At 31.6% G+C, this 17,815-nt stretch overlaps 1 protein-coding gene across 4 annotated transcripts in view; it reads right to left on the minus strand.

Moving 5' to 3' along the window:
* LOC145283548 (exportin-7-like) overlaps positions 1 to 17,815 on the minus strand; it is a 154,444-nt gene that overhangs the window by 39,727 nt on the left and 96,902 nt on the right. For all 4 annotated transcript variants that reach the window (XM_080132429.1, XM_080132430.1, XM_080132428.1 and 1 more), the window contains exons 20-25: positions 11,239 to 11,306; positions 9,259 to 9,347; positions 6,872 to 6,979; positions 4,521 to 4,603; positions 3,524 to 3,578; positions 434 to 593 (exon numbers count right to left, since the gene is read on the minus strand). In XM_080132429.1, the coding sequence (XP_079988555.1) occupies positions 434 to 593; positions 3,524 to 3,578; positions 4,521 to 4,603; positions 6,872 to 6,979; positions 9,259 to 9,347; positions 11,239 to 11,306 (563 nt within the window). The remainder of the gene's footprint in view (positions 1 to 433; positions 594 to 3,523; positions 3,579 to 4,520; positions 4,604 to 6,871; positions 6,980 to 9,258; positions 9,348 to 11,238; positions 11,307 to 17,815) is intronic.

Genomic DNA, 17,815 nt, shown 5'->3' on the forward strand with positions numbered 1-17,815 from the left:
AAAAAGCAAAGGGAAATAACTCAACAATACTTCAAACTTGAGATATCTATCTTGTCATGTCTATGGATTCCCATTAAACATTTAAAAATGAATTTGATCAATTTACATAATTTTTGGAAATTGATATTTTCATTTCATTAGAAGTACATACATCATACAGATTTTTCTTTATTTTGAAAACTTATTTTCTTTCTAAAACTGAAACTTGATCAATTTATGTGATTTTTAGAATATATGTTCATTCTGTCACGGATACGTACATCATACAGATTTTTCTTTATTTTTTGTTTTTTTGATATAGGGGAATTCTGGGCAACCGCCATCAATTATTAGTGAATGCTTTGATGGTTTTCTATATATATTTTTTTTTTGTTTGGAGAGGCAGAGAAGGAGGAAGGGGTAGGAAAAAAAAAAAAAAGATGGTTTGACTTACCAGCAGATCATTTTGTGATATGGAGAGCAGAAGTTTAACAAACATTCCGAGAGCATTATCAAGAGCATCATCTCCATACAATCTAAACACACCAAAATTCACATAGTTTCCACACAATGCAGCTTTTAACATAGAAAAACATATCGAGATACCTTTCAACTTAAAATAACTGTTAAGGAAAAAATCATTAAAAAAGGAAAAATAAAATTGTTTAAAAAACAAGAAACAAATAAAAAACATTTTTTTTTTACACGTTTTCTTCAGAATCTGCATCAATGTTTACATTGATGAAGAAAATCATCAATGTAAACATTGAAGATTTTTCAGATGATTTGACCTCTGACCTTTAGGCATATTGTTCATCAACAGTGATGTTTGTTTATGCATTCAATATTGTTGATTACCTAAATATCACCTTCAGTATTAATACATGTTTAAAGTGATTCTAACTTCATTTTCCTTTTTTTTCTGTTATGCAACTTAATTATTTTTTAGTATTTCAGCTCCTTACATCAATTGGCATTATGCTTCGTCTAGAATGACACTCATAGAAAAAAATATCAACAGTGAGAACAGAAATTTACAGAAATAACAATGAAACATCTTGTTCGAAAAATTGAGAAAAGTTTAACTGTTTCTGAATTTTTGAGATGAGGATTGAATTTGTACTATTCAGACATTTTGGGTGTTCTTGTCATGGCTGATGGGACAAAAACATGTTACTTTCTTGAATTATATAAAGGGGTATACAGATTTTTAATGTCCATCTTCAAGGACTTTTTAAGGCCTTCTCTAAACTAAGTTTTCCAAAAAAAAAACTGATATAACTGAGAAAGGAAAAGTTGCTTTCATTTAAGTAGAACCCTGGGATACAGTGCCCCTAGGATACTTTTTTTTTCAGGTTATGATGTGGAATGCGATGTTTTTCCAGACCCTGCTTACGGTATTTGCCCTGCCTTACAGTGTTAAAGTTATTTGATAATATACATGTGTATTATATACCGTACTGTATTTTGTTACTGATTTTTAATATTGTACTGTATAAAATTTTGCTTAGGCCCCGTCATACGACGATTTCACATTACAATCCCAACCAGGGGTTCTACTGTATCTCTTATTTCAGGAAGTAGTTTTAAAGGTCACACAATTATTTACAAAGTTCTTTACAGTAGCACACTATGAAAATTAGTCAACTATTAACAGCTTAAATTCACCACTACATTAGTGTCTATGCGGTCATTCAGTGATTTTGAATCAGTTTGGTTGTTTTTTTTTTTTAGATGCATGAAAGCATGGAAAAAGGTTGTCAGGTGACATTTCAGTTTGAAATTGCATTGTTAAACATGACTATTTCTGCATGCAAGACAATGGAAATAAAGATCATTCATTTCTGTTAGTCTTCATGATTATTACGACTTGATGCATCATTTTTTCTCATTTACACACTAATCCTCAAACACCTGACCTTTGGGCTAAGATCACAGTTTAGTATCTGTTCTGATGCTACACTTAATTTGTCCTTAGTCAGTGGATGGGAAACCCTTCTTTATTAAAGCAGTTTTTATTTTTGCCTACTTCCAGAAGGCCTCTTTTTGGGGAGCTAGTTTTTCCCCATATCAAAAATGACCTTGTGTCACATTTCGCTTTCACGAGGAAGCAAATAAATGCCAAGTTTGTTAGAAAAAAAAAAATGATTTTTGATCTTTATTAAAATCTAATAATCAAATAAAAGGTTAAAATCTTACAAAAAGATGCAATACAACATTAAATGTCATTTATATATATATATATATATATATATATATAGATAAATAAATCATGCACAATAGCCAAGCATTTAAAAACTAAACATTCCTGTCCTCCTTTTTCACTTTGAAAAATTCTCAAACACACAATCATATTAGAATATGAAAGTAACTAAAACTACACATATTAGAAGAGCTACATATAAAACTAATGCAGCAAATAATAAAATAATTTCAATAACAATGTAAACATTCTAAAATGACTTTATTAATAATAATACTATTAATTACACTACACTAATTAATTTGATTAATATTTTATTAATAATAACTTTGCAATTAATCTTAATTATTCGCATGAAAATCATCCCTAAAATATTTACTCAACAGACAACAGCCTGAAGATCATTCAAAATCAAACCAGTATGGCAAGTTTATCAGCCAGTTTCAGCCTTAAATCCAAACACTCATCACACAATTTGAAAGGATCAAAAAAATATGCGGACAAAAATGTCTTAAAAAAAAACAAGTGAAGCATGCATGGTCCCCCTGTGAGTGCACAGTAAACAAGGCATAAAAAAAACTAAGTCCAGCATTTGTTCTCCCCACCGCACCCCATTTAGCCCCAAAAGTCCCCAGGGGATGTCAAATCCTGGTGTGAAAATGAACAAACAGTGCAGTTTTAGGCCTTAACATATGTAAATTTGAGTTCTGCACAATGCAAAAAAAAAAAAAAAAAAAAAAAAAGACTAAGTTCGTCATTTCCCCCCCCATCTGCCCCAAAAGTTCCCAAGGTCTTAAGATGTTTAAATTTGAGTTCAGCGCCATGTAAAACTGCTAAATAGATATACACAGAAAATTTTGTACAAATATGGTAAAATAGTCCCAAAAATGGAGTATTTTTATTAGCCCGTAAAGAGCCCCTAGGGCACACCCAAGAGTTATCGCAAAGTATAGACAAACAAAATTATATAAAAATCAGTTAGTTACAACTTTTCAGAAAGTTTTATAAAAATCCAAGGCAACAATCTTTTTTTTAATAAGCACAAACATCTCAATTTTAACCTGAAAGGCACTCCTGGGGGAGCAACTGGAAAATCCATTGTTACTGTTTTTTACTCATATCATGTTTAATGTTTGTGCAAAATTTAAAAAAATTCCAAGGCGTAGTTATTGAGAAAAGTGCAGACAGAGGAACGGACAAGGGTGAATTTATAGGCCCACCCACCCATTGTCAGGGAAAAAAAATAAATAAATGCTACCCAAATATACATTATTATATATATATAGTTTTAGAATGACATAAAAAAGCATATTAATTGTGAAATCATAAATCAAAGGATATTTCATAGGGTAGAGCTGGTCTTTTGGAATATCACCTATTGAAAGAATTCGCTGACCTGAAATTAAACAATTTTTTTTTAATACAAAAGTGAAAAAGAATAAAATATCTATTTATAGATTCAACAATGCTTATAAATATTTTAAAATGAAATTAAAGTTCAATTTTGAAAATCAATTATCAGAAGTAAATCTAAAAGATTTTATGTGATTCTGTTTTTATATTAACAAAGAATATTTCACACTAAAAACTTTTGTAGACAACAAAAGAATAAAGAACTCATTCAAGTTTTTCTAATCTCCAGATTGATTACTTATTATATGTCAATCTCATTGAAATTTCTTTGTTTTATTTAAAATGAAATTGCTAAGATTTTTTTCTTTATTTATACGACAACATTTCAATAAGTCCATTCTTTGACTTTCATTTTGCCAATATTAAAAAGACACAAATACAGAAAAATCTTGATGTTCATATCTGTGACGGAATGAAAAAAAAAATTATATTCTATAAATCACGTAAATTGATCAAGTAATTTTATGTTTATAAAGAAAATCATTTTTAAGCAATTTAATTGTAGGTATTACAAGGACGATCTCATAAATTTGAATTGTTCAGTTATATCTCTTTGTTTCTTCAAGATGGCAATGCAAAATAGTCTTTTACTTCCTCATAATATTTGATTTTCTTAGTTAAAAATAAAACTATCAATTTACATATTTTCGTTTTGTCACAGGTACATACATCATAGTTTTAATTTATGTTTTTAATATGGGAGAAATTTTGGACAAGAACCTTAATTTTGCCCAATACATTACATTTAAATTTCATATTAAAATGATTTTATATGAACAAAAAAAGTGTAAATTTCTGAAAGAAACCGACTTGATTTTTTACTAAGAAATATTGGAGTTGGTGTCAATAAAATTATTTTGTAAAAGTCAAATAAAGCAATGTGTATAATCTCAAAAAAAAAAAAAAAAAGAAAGAAAGAACTTACCATAACTGACAACAATTTTACTAATTTCTCTAAATAACAAAACACCATTGGGAGAAGAGACATCAAACTGTAGTCGTTGAGACCTAAAAATAGAAATATTAACAACCAATTTATAGAAAGGTAAATGAGGATAGAAAAACATCCTAATTATGTAAGCAATTTAAAAATTTTATATGTAAAATTTATACATTATTTTGTGATAAAAAAATATTTTTTTAATTTCAACATGAAAATTTCTTTCATTTTTGAGATGCCGATTGATCATTTGTATGATTTTGATTATTCAGATTACTTTTCTCATCAAGGACCCATAATGCAATAGATAAAATTGCTCAGTAATAATCAGTTCTAAGTGATAGTTTTCTAGAGATTGATAGTTCAATTCTCAGTACGGACAATGCAAAGTTGACAGAACAAGAGCAAGCTATGCCTACAGGTTAAATAAAGAAATTTCCTATAATCCAAGTTTGACAGGATACATCTGAAGAAGAACAGGTTACATCAGTAAAAATATTAACAAACAAAATGAAAACAGTAGTCCAAACAATATTTTTAAAAAAAAACCAAAAAAAACTGTATGCCTTACATAAAACAAATCTACATTTGTTTTTTTTTAAAGAGACATTCTGTACAAATTTTAAAGTTCATCTACAGAGCTTAATCTTCTTGAGGAAGACAATGTTTATTTCTTGTTCAACATATTCTTAGCATCATTGTATATTCAATATCAGCCAACATTGTGTTATTTGCTGGAATAGGCTCGGAGCTACCTTCAATCCAACAGGGAGATGATTAAGTTTTAAAATTTCTTTATGTGTGTTATTGTCAGGTACTTTGAGATTTCTTGACTGACTTGAACCTGAAGGTATGTTACAAATTCAGATGTGAAAACATACTAGCACCATTTAATTTAGTGAATATATCATGTGGGAATGGTAAAAAAAATGATCTTTCAAACTGTCATTCGACCCAGTCAAAAAATCAGTGCACACTCTTATTTTTCGCCTTCTCTTTTTTTTATATATATGGTTGGTGACACCCAAATCAGAATAATCAACTTTTGAAATTACACTAATTTTTTTCAACCTATCTAATTCCTCATTTATTGCATCTAGAGTAAAAATGGTACTTTTCGTTTGGGTTTAAAAATGGATTTAACCTCTTTTTCTTTTAAATTGAAGTCAATTTCTGTTTTTGTTCACTGATTGAGTCCTGAAAATTTGCTTTTCAATCTATATAAGTAAAACAGTAGATGTGTGCAGTTAATTTTTAAACTACTGGTCACATAACATTGAAATTAACAGGTAATCATACACCAAGGATGATTTATAACGAGTAAAATCTTCGTTTGGATGGATGAAAAACGCATACAAAAACATGCTGCTGTTTTTGCTGTTCCAATTGTTGTTGAAATTGCTGTTATAAAGTGGTTTGTAGCATTTTTGTTGATTCTGAAATTTTTCCCATTTTATCAAGAAAAAGTATTAATCCAATTTACGTAAATAACTTTTTTAAGTACCAACATAAAGTTCTTACTTTCTGTAAGAAATGAATTAAAAAAAATTATTTTTTGTAGATTCTTCATTAAGTTAAAAAATAAATCTGGAGAGAAAAAAATTACTTTCTGTAAGTAACAATATGCCTTTCTAACGTTCTTTATTAATTTTTTCTTCAACGTGAGATCATTTTGAATAGTTAGACTTATTTTCTAAACTTGAATCCTATGTTACGACTGAGATGATCCTGCGAAAGGGATATCAAAATAGTTGGTCAGTCTTGCTTCAGTCTGAGTAGTAAATTTGATAAGTCGCCGTACTAAAGGGTGTTGTATTTGCAGTGTTGAAGTTTGAGTACCTTTTGACGTCTCTCCCCAGGTGGCTACACTAGTCAGTACTTATGGCTTAACCAGTCAATAACAATCTTGCAAGGAAGAAAGACCCAGATGTAGTTGCAGTTATGTTTTAAAAGTTTTTTTTATGTGTATGAAGTTCAGTTAAAAAACACAAATGTGCAAATGAAATTTGCATAGCCCTTTGCAAATTTTTAAAGATGGCCTGTAAACAATTGATTTAATTTTACTTAAAGTTTTGACATCTAAAAATGATTTTAAAAAATTTTGAATTTAAATTAGACATCTTTTCACTAAGTAAAGAGTTTACTTCAAACACTAATTATATTTATTAGTAATATATATATTTTTATATATGAGAGAGAGATCAAAAAATTTCTTTCTTGCTATAAAAAAAAATGTGTTTTAAATCCAGCTGAACTGTCTCAAACTAAATTCTATTATTTTTCAGCATAAAAATCAATCATAAAAACTTCAACAAAAAATAAAAGAATATGCTTACCGGTTTTGAGCCAATTCAGCCATCAATTTAAGCACAGGCGTTGTTACTGATGGATAATGGTACCACAATTCAATTGCCCGATGTAACACAGGTGTGTATGTAGGATAACGGGTTAATGTTAAGGAACATTTGGTCTAATTTTAAAACTTGATGGAAACACATACATTGAAATTTGTTTACCATGACTTCAAAAATCAAAGTTGGTTAGTAAATTACTTTTAATGATGAAATAATTAACCAAAATTAACAATGACTCCCTGCCTCACGATACTGAAAAAAAATTACAGAATGAATATAGAAAAAATTAAAAAATTAATAATGTATAATATAAATCTCACCTGTCTGTTTAAATGTATGTATGTCTGCCCTAAAACATTCAACAGAGGCGACGGATTTTCACAAGATCAGTATCATTTTGAAGCTCTACCCTTCGGACGATATATTGAAAAATTGGACAAAAACATTAATTCCTTCACCCTCAACTGGGCACTTTTCTATAGAGAGGGGGGGGGGTCGCTTTTTTCGCCGATATTTTCGAAAGTCATCCCCTCTTTTCGATCGTCTAGCCTTAAATTAAACTTTTGTCACTTCCAGTTTGGCGATGGGTGCAACAGCAAATAGTGTTCATTTCCCAGCAATCATGTGGAGTGTGTCCTCGAGGTTATTTTTGCCTTAAATTATATTGAGATTAAGGTGGGCTTAACTTTGCCTCCCGATCCACAGAATTTCATTTTGTAATTCTCCGTAAACCAATCTCAGGCATTTTTTTTTTTTTTTTTTTTTTTTTTTTTTTTTTTTAATTCTCAAGCTCTAAAAACATTTTCCTTTACTTCTTCAAATCTATATCTCTGGCTGTCACTCTTAATAGAAGGGTTTACTGCCTTCACTCTATTAGGTCTTTACCTTTCACCACAACTCACATGAGAGGGTCCTTACTCCTCTTGCTTCATTTGCATAATTAAGGGTTTTTCCCAAATGCCATTTTGTATCAGTAAAAAAAATAAATAAATTGGTTATCTTTTGGGGATAACCAAATTCCCGAATGGCAATTAATGGACACCTGAATTCATATCCATCGTCTTGTTTTTCCTTATCTAAAAAAATTAATAATATCTGGTATATATTTCGGATGACCCACAAATAAATTTGAGCACCAAAGAATTTAGTTAACTTGTTTTTCTTAACAAGAGTGGCATTGTGATGGAACTTGTTAAATTGCCAAAAGGCACCATTTCTGACATTTTTTCAAGATATCCTTACAATCTAAGACGTCAATTTTTTGAGCTGGTGTGTTTTTAATAACTGTTTGTGACAATCCGAATTACCATGGAAGAAGATCGATTCCCTTTTATCAACTCAATATATCCACAAATAAGTGCATGTGTGTTAAATCAATACTATAACTCTTTTAATCATAATCATCAACATCACCACCATTACTGTCATTATTGGTACATCCAATCTTTATCCGTGCCTAAATCAAAACGTAGATTCCATGAACAAAGCTTCTTTCTTAGAACTGCACGGCTGTGAAACTCTGCCGCTTGCCTGTCCCCCCTCCCACGAATTCAACTTGGATGCCTTCAAGTCCAACACAAACAAATTCCTGATGAACCGCCCCCTGAAGTAAGACACTTTATCAAATCTCCAATACTAACGATTACTACGATACTATCCCATTGATTACTGTACACACAATAACCCTTATCCCCGAGTGGCTCCTGGGCCTTAATAAGTGGTGACCCCCATGTAAAAAAAAAAAAAAAAAAATCCAATGACTGTCACAACTGAACATGCATTCATGATCTGAAAGTTTCATCCCTCTGTTGCAGATATTGACAGTATGAGACCAAGAAAGCAACCCTTGTCATAGATGTACATCAGAAGCAAAAATCCATCATTTAATTCATTAAGATGCATCATTAAGTGCATTGAGAATGGTGGTGATGATGTAGAAAAATAAATTCTGGAGCACAAAAGGTTACTCTGTTTAATAGAACCACTCCCAACTTTGTAGCTCTTTTGACTTATAAAAAACATAAGAGGCTTTACTTTTGGAACAACTCTCCTTTATATATATATATATATATATATATATATATATACACACACACACACGTGTATGGTTATGGGGGTTTTATCTCTAAAACTCTAGGTTTCATAAACCAAACAGAATAAGAGGAATAAGTATTTAAGAAACAGATTCAATATTTTTATAAACAGGACAAATATTTATGCGTAATAAAACAAAAATGCTGGTTCGTTTTATTGTTTTTAACTTGCAGAGAATCTCTAAAACTATCAACAAAAACAACTTATGAACGTTTACAGATTATTATTCAGTAGAAAAGAAAAGAAATTTGCGTAAAATCAAAACACAAGGATACATCCAGTCAAAGTGCATCATGTAGCTCGTTTTTGTATTGAAGGCAAAAGCTACTCCTCGAAGGTCACGGGCCAAGCCAATTAAAGATCTCTGAAAGAATAGAGAAAAAAAAAATAGATTAAAAAAGAAATAGCAGAATTTTGTGAGAAATAATTAAAAATATATTAAACCATTATTTGACACAATAGCCTAAAATAATAATCATTGTTATAAAAAAAATACCAATGTTAAAAAATTCTGGTAAAAGAACGGACAAAGTTATCACACCAGCAGTCTCCTCCCACTCTTCACTAAATTCTTTGAACCATTAATCTAATGATAGTCCACCACATCATTCAGACAAAACTTCATTATGACCATCAGCATGGATTTACATAAGCCTAGTCTATTGCATATACACAGTTATATCATACACTGGACAAGGCTGATGAAACACGGATAGTAGTGCTTCATATATATAAAGCATTTGGCAAGATCTGGTATGAAAGTCTTCTTATGAAAATTTGTATGGCACTACTTGACAAATATTGAATATAATCAGATACTTCTTGGCCAAAAGAAAGATCCAGGTTGTTCTTGGAAGCTGTACATCTAAATATCATGACAATAATGCAAGTGTGCCCCAGGGGTCGATACTTGGACTGTTATTATTCTTGATGTTTTATAAATGACCTCCCTGATGCAACTGTGTCCAAGATAGTTATATCAGCTGATGACATGTTCTATCCTCGATGTGTGGGAAAAATGAATGCAACAATCGCTGAGTCCTTAGAAAATAATCTTCAGTCTGTAGTTGAATGGGAACAAAAACAGGTAATATTTCATGCTATTAAGACAAAGCCCATTTCTCTTTTAAGAAACCTTTTTAATAACTGATTGCCATGGCTAATAGCACATTACTTGAGAGTTCATCATTCTATATCCTTGGTTTAACATGAATTGAAATAAATATATTGAAGTTACTGCCAAGATTGTCATAAGGAAAATGAGCTTCCTCTATCATGCTAGAAAACTTCTAATAGCCAGTATTCTATATCTCTACAAAGCCACTATTCACCCATACATGGAGTATTGTTTTTATGTCTGGACTGGTACACAAACTACTGGTCTCTCCCTTTTAGACAGGGTCCAAAAAAGAATCTCTAATCTAATAGATCCCACACTATAGCTCCATCCCTGTTACATCACTACAATGTTGCATCCTTGTGCTTATTTTTCGAGTACTGTCATGAAATGTACTCCAACAAACTTGTATTAATGCCTCTCCTAGATGTAAATATCCACAATTAACTCGACAAGTAGCAAAATTCTACTCTACCACTGGCAAACTTCTCGGATGCAAGAAAACTTATTAATGTAGAAAGTCTATTGATCTTCTTCATCAAACTGCTAGCTTTTGGAATTCCCTTCATGTTCTGTTTACCTGACTGTACCAACATGCAGAAATTGAAATCCAATGTGAACAAGCATCATACTGCTCAGCTTCTCACTTCAGATGCTCCTGTAGGTATGATCCCTAATTCACAGTAGTCTCTTTTGTTTCAATGGCAATGTGCCTTGTTTGGGAGTGAATAAAAAATATATATAAAAATATTTTTTTTTTAATTATGAATTGCAGAAAAAACAAAATGAAAAAGTTAATTGATGTGTAGTAGTTTGATTTCATCATTTTCTAACTATTGCAATATTAAGATAATACACAGTTCATGCTGCTAACCCAACTTCTGCTTAAGTGATATATATTTTATTTATTGATTTCTCATAAGTTTTTTATGATATTCAAAAATAATTATATCTACAAAAAAAAACAAAAAAAAAAAAACAGCAGCACAAAATTGATTTTCAATTTTAATAGAATTGCAATTATCATCATTGTGAGCTGATGTGATTTTATAGGTTTTGATGTCATTAGTTTTTGTTGCAAATAAACGTTTTGCATTTCTGAAAAGGGTTAAATGAGATGAAAAATTAAAAGATTCACCTTTGCTTCTTCCATTTTATTTGGGGTATCAGCATTTGCAAGCATATTGCCAACAGCATCAAAAGCCGCTGAAAAAAAAAAAAGAAAGAAAAGAATGTGATGATTAATATGAAAAAATGTTAATATTCGTTTTGTGCAAATTTCAAACATTATTATAAACAATGATAGTAAAATAGTTTTTTTAATATTGATAATCATTGCTTAAACAAAAGAAAAAAAAAACTAAAGATCAGAAATTTGTGGAGAATACATCAATAAATCTAAGTAAATATGTAGTATTGTAAGAATATTTGTAATAAGCGAACGCCTCCAAATTCAGAGCTTAATTATAAAGACTGTATTTGTTATTTTACAAATGTTTTTTTGTTCATTATTTAACTTTTAAGGAATATGTAAATAAAACTTATGTTTTTTGTCAAACTAAAAAGTCAAGTTTGCCCATTGATATTTGTTTCATGACTTGAAATGAATTTTGTAACAAAAAAAAAAAAAATAAAATAATCTTCTACGACCACGATTCATATTGTAAATAATGCTGCCTTCCATTTTTACTTAAGCTAGTCCATTGAAGAATTATGATAACTTTCTGTAACAAGGGACTTTTGTTTGTATGTGTGCATAATAGATCATTATGAGATTAACAGCTGAGATGAAAATCCATCAACTCCTAAAAAACTCAAGCAATTAACAGAGTCATACTGCAGTAAAGTCAACAAAACAACAGCTGCCTGCTAATAGGACCAGCACTGTTTCAAAATCTGCCTAAATAAAAAAAAGAACTGATTAATGCAGTCTCAATTTTGTCAGAAACTGGATTGGTTTAGTTAAGTTCGAAGGTCTCATTTCATTTGAGAATTCTATATAGCATTACAGGCGTATGCTATATTTTTGTGAACATCGGCAATATTACATACCTAATGTGCTTCAACAAGTCATATCTTTCTTATTTGTTGGTCAATTTTTAAAAGAATTACATTGATGGAAAGAGAATAAAATAAGCATTCCAATGATGTTAATTGATTTTTCTTTCATGCGCTTAATATTTTTATGCTCCAAGTTAAAAATGAAAAAACAGTAAAAAAAATGACAACAAAAAGGGAAACAGTTTTTTTCAATGTTTACATTTTATACGTTACATTTGGATACATATGTGCAGAGTTAAATTTGATTGGCTATAGCTGAAATTTTACAGGTTATATAAACAAAGAAGTTCATCTCTACTGGTGTTTGATTTTTATTTTTACGACTACAGGAAGCAAAGTTACCACTGAGCAAAGTTGACGAAGAATATTTCAAAATTGATAAGATAAATCGGCATATATCATCCATTTTCATATAGATAATAGTTTCAGAATTATTTTCATGTAAATATTTGATAATGAAATTTCTTTAAAATGTTATCTTTTATAGAAATTAACAGAAAAACGGCTCGCTAAGTGCTAATGCTAATATAATGTGCCGAGCTGACTAAAGTATTCTCTTAAAAATAGAAAACTGTTTTGTGCTTTCGTCTTACTAAACTAGTCATTTTTTATTCTGAGTTTGCCAATTTAAAAAAATTATTTTCAAGTTTTTCAAATTTGATTTCCAAACAATACTATAATGAAACAGGGTTATTTATGCCATTTTTCGTGTTGGTTGTTTTTCTTGTTTTTATATTCAGATTTTTTTTAAGAAGTTTGAACATTGTTCGTTTTGCATTACATTCATTTCTTCTTTTTTCCATCATGTTTGTGTTTTCTTTTGTTTTTCCGATTTTAAGAAATTTTAACATTGTTCGTTTGCATCACGTTTGTTTTTTTTCCCCAAGTTTTTTAAAGAAGTTTTAACATTGCTTTTTTTTTATATATAATATTTAAACAGGATTATTACTTCGCTTATTCTTATATTTTGATTGACACACACCTCTAAACACCCGGGCAACACCGGGTACCCCTGCTAGTAAAAATAAAAGGTACTTGTGCACTTATGCTACCATGCTGAAATAATAACGTTATTTAGAAATCCATTCTTAACATGAGGAAGGAAGAGTGTTTTGTTATTTCTTCTGTACTTTCACCTAACAATTAAATAAAAAAGATATCGTGAAACTTGAATTTATTTTTAACTTATTGTCAAAACCATTTTTTCGAATCTGTAAAACAAACCCATTTTTTTTTTTAAGTGAGGATATCTAAATAATAATAACAATAATAATAATAATAGTAATTGGGCGGGTCAATAAAGAATTTCATTGTGATGCATTTTGTAAATTTTTACCTTTTTTCCACCATAACATTTTTTCTTTAAAATGACTACCTCTTAAGGTTTTCGGGTATGCTGAAAACGAATATCGCATTTAAATTTTCTGCAAATAAGTAGTTTTCCGGATATCAAGCAATATCATTTCTTACGTCATTGCTGGGGTCATCTTGGTTTGCGCGTTTGTGCATAGTTTCTCGGGGTTGCGTTTGCGCACACCAAGATAGCCACCAGCAATAAAATAAGAAATGACATTGCTTAATATCCAGAACTACTTTATTTACAGAAAATTTAAATGCGATATTCATTTTATATGTTATGGTGGAAACAAGATAAAAAATTACAGTTTTATTTCTTTGTTTACATAATTGAATTTTCAGTAAAACAACAGAATAGAAATGATAAAAATTACCATCAACTGGTGAATATATAGTTGTTGCTTATCAGGATTCCTGGTATCCTGGTACTGTGAAAGTTACATTGAAAATTCATGTAGAGTACGATTTATGGTTGCATCTCAGAAAATAGGTGTATATTTTGGGCCAGATAGAGAGGATTTACAAAATTGAAAATTAGACTGGTCCCAAAATGCATAAGTTCTGGTCGACTATGGGAATTTCCATCTTTTACAGAAATCCAAAATCTATATGAAAAATTTTCTACGATTTATTTCTGAGATTAATTCATATCTACTCAATTTTTTTTTCTTTGAGAGGAGTAGTAAATACCAGCCATGAATGCTCTTTAGGCATTCAATGGCTACACCCAAGATTAAGCTCTTTGGTGAGGAGGCAGGAAAATGCCTATTCTCAATAAAGCTATATTTAAATACCACTATAATACTTAATTTTGTTCATAAATAGACACCCACTATATGATACCATGTGCAAGTTTAAAAAAAAAAATTGAAATGTGTACATCTGAATTTATAATTCATGGCTTATGATAAAGAGATACATCAGATTTGACTGCATAATCAAAAAAAGCACACAATTTTACATAAGGTTGCCAAGTTTCATGAGAATAGCTTGAAAAATAAATATTTATTTAGGTCCCTAATTTAGCCCACTTTTTCTAAAGAAAAATGTCCATGGAAAAGTCTAAATTTTGGCACTTAAAATTCTCATAACTTTTGAACAACTGATGGTATTGCATAATTCAAACGGTTTTAAGCATCTTTTACATAGCTCTTTTCATGCAAGTTGATAAAATAATTATCTAAAAAGAAAAAATCAACTTGTAATGCTACTCTCTAGAATAATAAAAGATTTTTAATGTAACATTAGACTTATTCCAAAATAGTTGCTGTATATATGGTGATAACCTTTTCTGTAGAATAGAAGAATCATATCATTCCAGTCTTGGGGAATTTTTATGAACACCAAACACAACATTTGCTATAACCACCTAGACATGAGATCAGGACAATACTTACATATTTCTTTCAGAAACCCTAACCCATGCCAGCTGATTTGTTGTTCCTCAGCTTTTTATTATTTCTTTAATCTCATCTTTGGTCAATTGATTATTGTTGGCATTATGAATACAATGGCAGTATTGCTATGGAAGAAGCACCAGGATGGTGGGACATGGTTTAGAAGTTTTTTCAAATGCTGCTTCTGTTTTTTGATATAATCTACCAGCTAGAAAATTTGCATTCCATTCTCATATTCAAATGAAGGAACAACTGCCGTTTGTTAATGACTTCAGAGTATGCATGACAGCCAGGCATAACATCTTCATACTTTCAGGATACACCTGGCGAGTCTTGTAAGGTGTTATTTCTAAGCATGGCAGAATTATGGGTGCTTTATGGATATGTAAACCATTGTCTTTTATTAGATATCATTTTATTTTCCAAAAAGCATTTTCTTTTTAAATTGTAACATATGTGTGATACCTTGTCTAAATCAGTCACTCATCATATATACATAATATATAAACCTTTATCATCTGCCTTAATCAAAAGTCTGATGTTTTCTTGCAGCCTACAAAGTCTCCTAGGTTAGTGATGATCTTAAGGATCGATTTAGTTCTAAGTCCATTATCAAAGATCCTTGTTGATAACTTACATTCAGGTTTCTTGGGTTGTCCACTTTCCTTTGGTCTCCCACCTCAAGATCTCTGCATTTATTTTTTATCAAAGAATTGCTTATTTCTACATCGTCAAACCAACATAGTTGATTGACTTCCAAAAGCTTATGAAATGCACACATTATATCTCTTTCACACACCTACACACATATATAGTGATGTGTTAAGTGGTCTCAACATGTAAATAATTACTTCAAAAAAATATTTGTTTCGAATGAAAGAATTTTAAAAAATCCAAACAAACTCGCTTTAAATATAAACAGAACTGTGCGTACGAGTTGAAAATGCAGAGTAAGAGAGAATTTACTGAAACCACCAAAAAACATATCGAAACACAGAAGTTAGGAACCCGTGACTTCTGGAAAATCTACAACAGGGTAGTAAATAATGGGCAATCAACAATTCCTCCACTATCCAACAATCATGAAGTTGTTTGCTCTGTAACTGAGAAGGCTAATATGCTTGCCAGACAGTTTGCCTCCAATTCCACACTGGACCCTGCTAACCACCTCCTCCCTGACTTTCCTTTGCGGATAGACACCACACTAGACGATCTGAAAATCGCCCCTTCTCAGGTGCATGCTATTATAAGAAATCTTGACATTGCAAAAGCATGTGGACCTGATCTCATAGCTCCAGTTCTCTCCAAACTTTACAACAAATGCCTTAATGAACCTTGCTTTCCTGCCTGCTGTAAAACTGCTTCTGTAGTACCAGTTTTTCAAGAATTTTGGTGAAAGAACTGACCCAGTAAATTATCGCCCCATTAGCCTCCTTCCACTTTTTGCCAAAGTATTTGAGACCATAATTAACCAAGTTCTAGTTCATCACCTTACAGATGCTAAACTTCTGACTGACTAACAAAAATGAATTTAGGCAAGCCCGTTCCACTGTAGACATCCTCACTAATCTCAGAACGTATATACCATTCACTGGACAAAGCGGGGAAGGGTAGAGTAGTAGCTCTAGATATATCTAAGGCTTTTGACAGCGTATGGCATGAAGATCTTAGGAAAATCAGATCATACGGTATCACTGGAAGAATACATAACACAATTAAATCCTTCTAGATAAGAGAAAAATCCAGGTTGTCCTTGACGGTCATACATCTAAGCAATATGATATAAATGCGGGAGTATCTCAGGGGTCTATCCTTGGACCTCTGTTATTCCTAATATACATAAATGACCTCCCTGACAAAATTGTCTGTGAGATGGGTATATATGCTGACGACACCATGCTCTATAACAGACACGACAGGAAAACAAATGAACACGTATCTAAAGAAATAGCACAATCCGATCAATAGTGGAATGGGGACAAAAATGGATGGTTACATTCAATGCTGCCAAGACTAAACTTGTTTCTTTCAATAATTACAAGAAACCTTCCCTACCACCAATAGCAATGGCCAATGATTATCTGAAAGTACATCTTTTAAACTCCTCGGCCTAACGTTCACAGGAAACATGAGTTGGAACAATTACATTGAGAGTATTGCCAGGACCGCTGCGAAGAAGCTACTAACGCCTGAAAGTATCCTATACCTCTATAAGGCCACCATTCGCCCATGTATGGAGTATTGTTGTCATATTTGGGCTGGTGCATCTGCCACTAGTCTCTCGCTCCTAGACAAGGTTCAAAAGAGAGTCGTCAATCTGATAGGTCCTGAACTGTCATCTAAATTTCAGCCTCTGTCCCATTGACGAAATGTTGCATCCCTCTGCCTTTTCTACAAGTACTTTAACGGTGAATGCTCTGACGTTGCAAGCACTTGTGCCCCCCTCGACGTAAATACCCCCGACAAACCCGGCAAGCAGCTAAATCCCACCTCTTCACAGTAGAGATCCCTAGATGTAAGAGAGCCTTCTACTCCAGTAGTTTCTTCCCCAGAACAGCTAGACTTTGGAATTTCCTTCCGGGTCCCTGCTTCCCCAACTGTACTGACATGCAGAAGTTCAAGTGTAACGTGAACTGATATCTTGCTGCCCAACTCCCTACACAGTACCCCTGATGCTTATGTCCCTGATAGTAGCTCCCTACAACAAAGTGGCAATGTGCCTTGCTGAGGTGAAAATGTAATAAAAAAACATGCATAGATTATCATGGTGTTCTGTTTCTGTCTTTGCTTAATGTCACCAGGCAAAAAGAGAGAGAGGGAAGAAGGGTTAGTGAGGAGATGCGACCATAGCTGATTGTATCAACTAGTGATTTGCTTTTCTCCTTCTAGCTTGCCAGGGCT

Source organism: Euprymna scolopes, chromosome 8 (genome assembly GCF_053919585.1).
Source record: "Euprymna scolopes isolate OS-2025 chromosome 8, ASM5391958v1, whole genome shotgun sequence".
NCBI lineage: Eukaryota > Metazoa > Mollusca > Cephalopoda > Sepiida > Sepiolidae > Euprymna > Euprymna scolopes.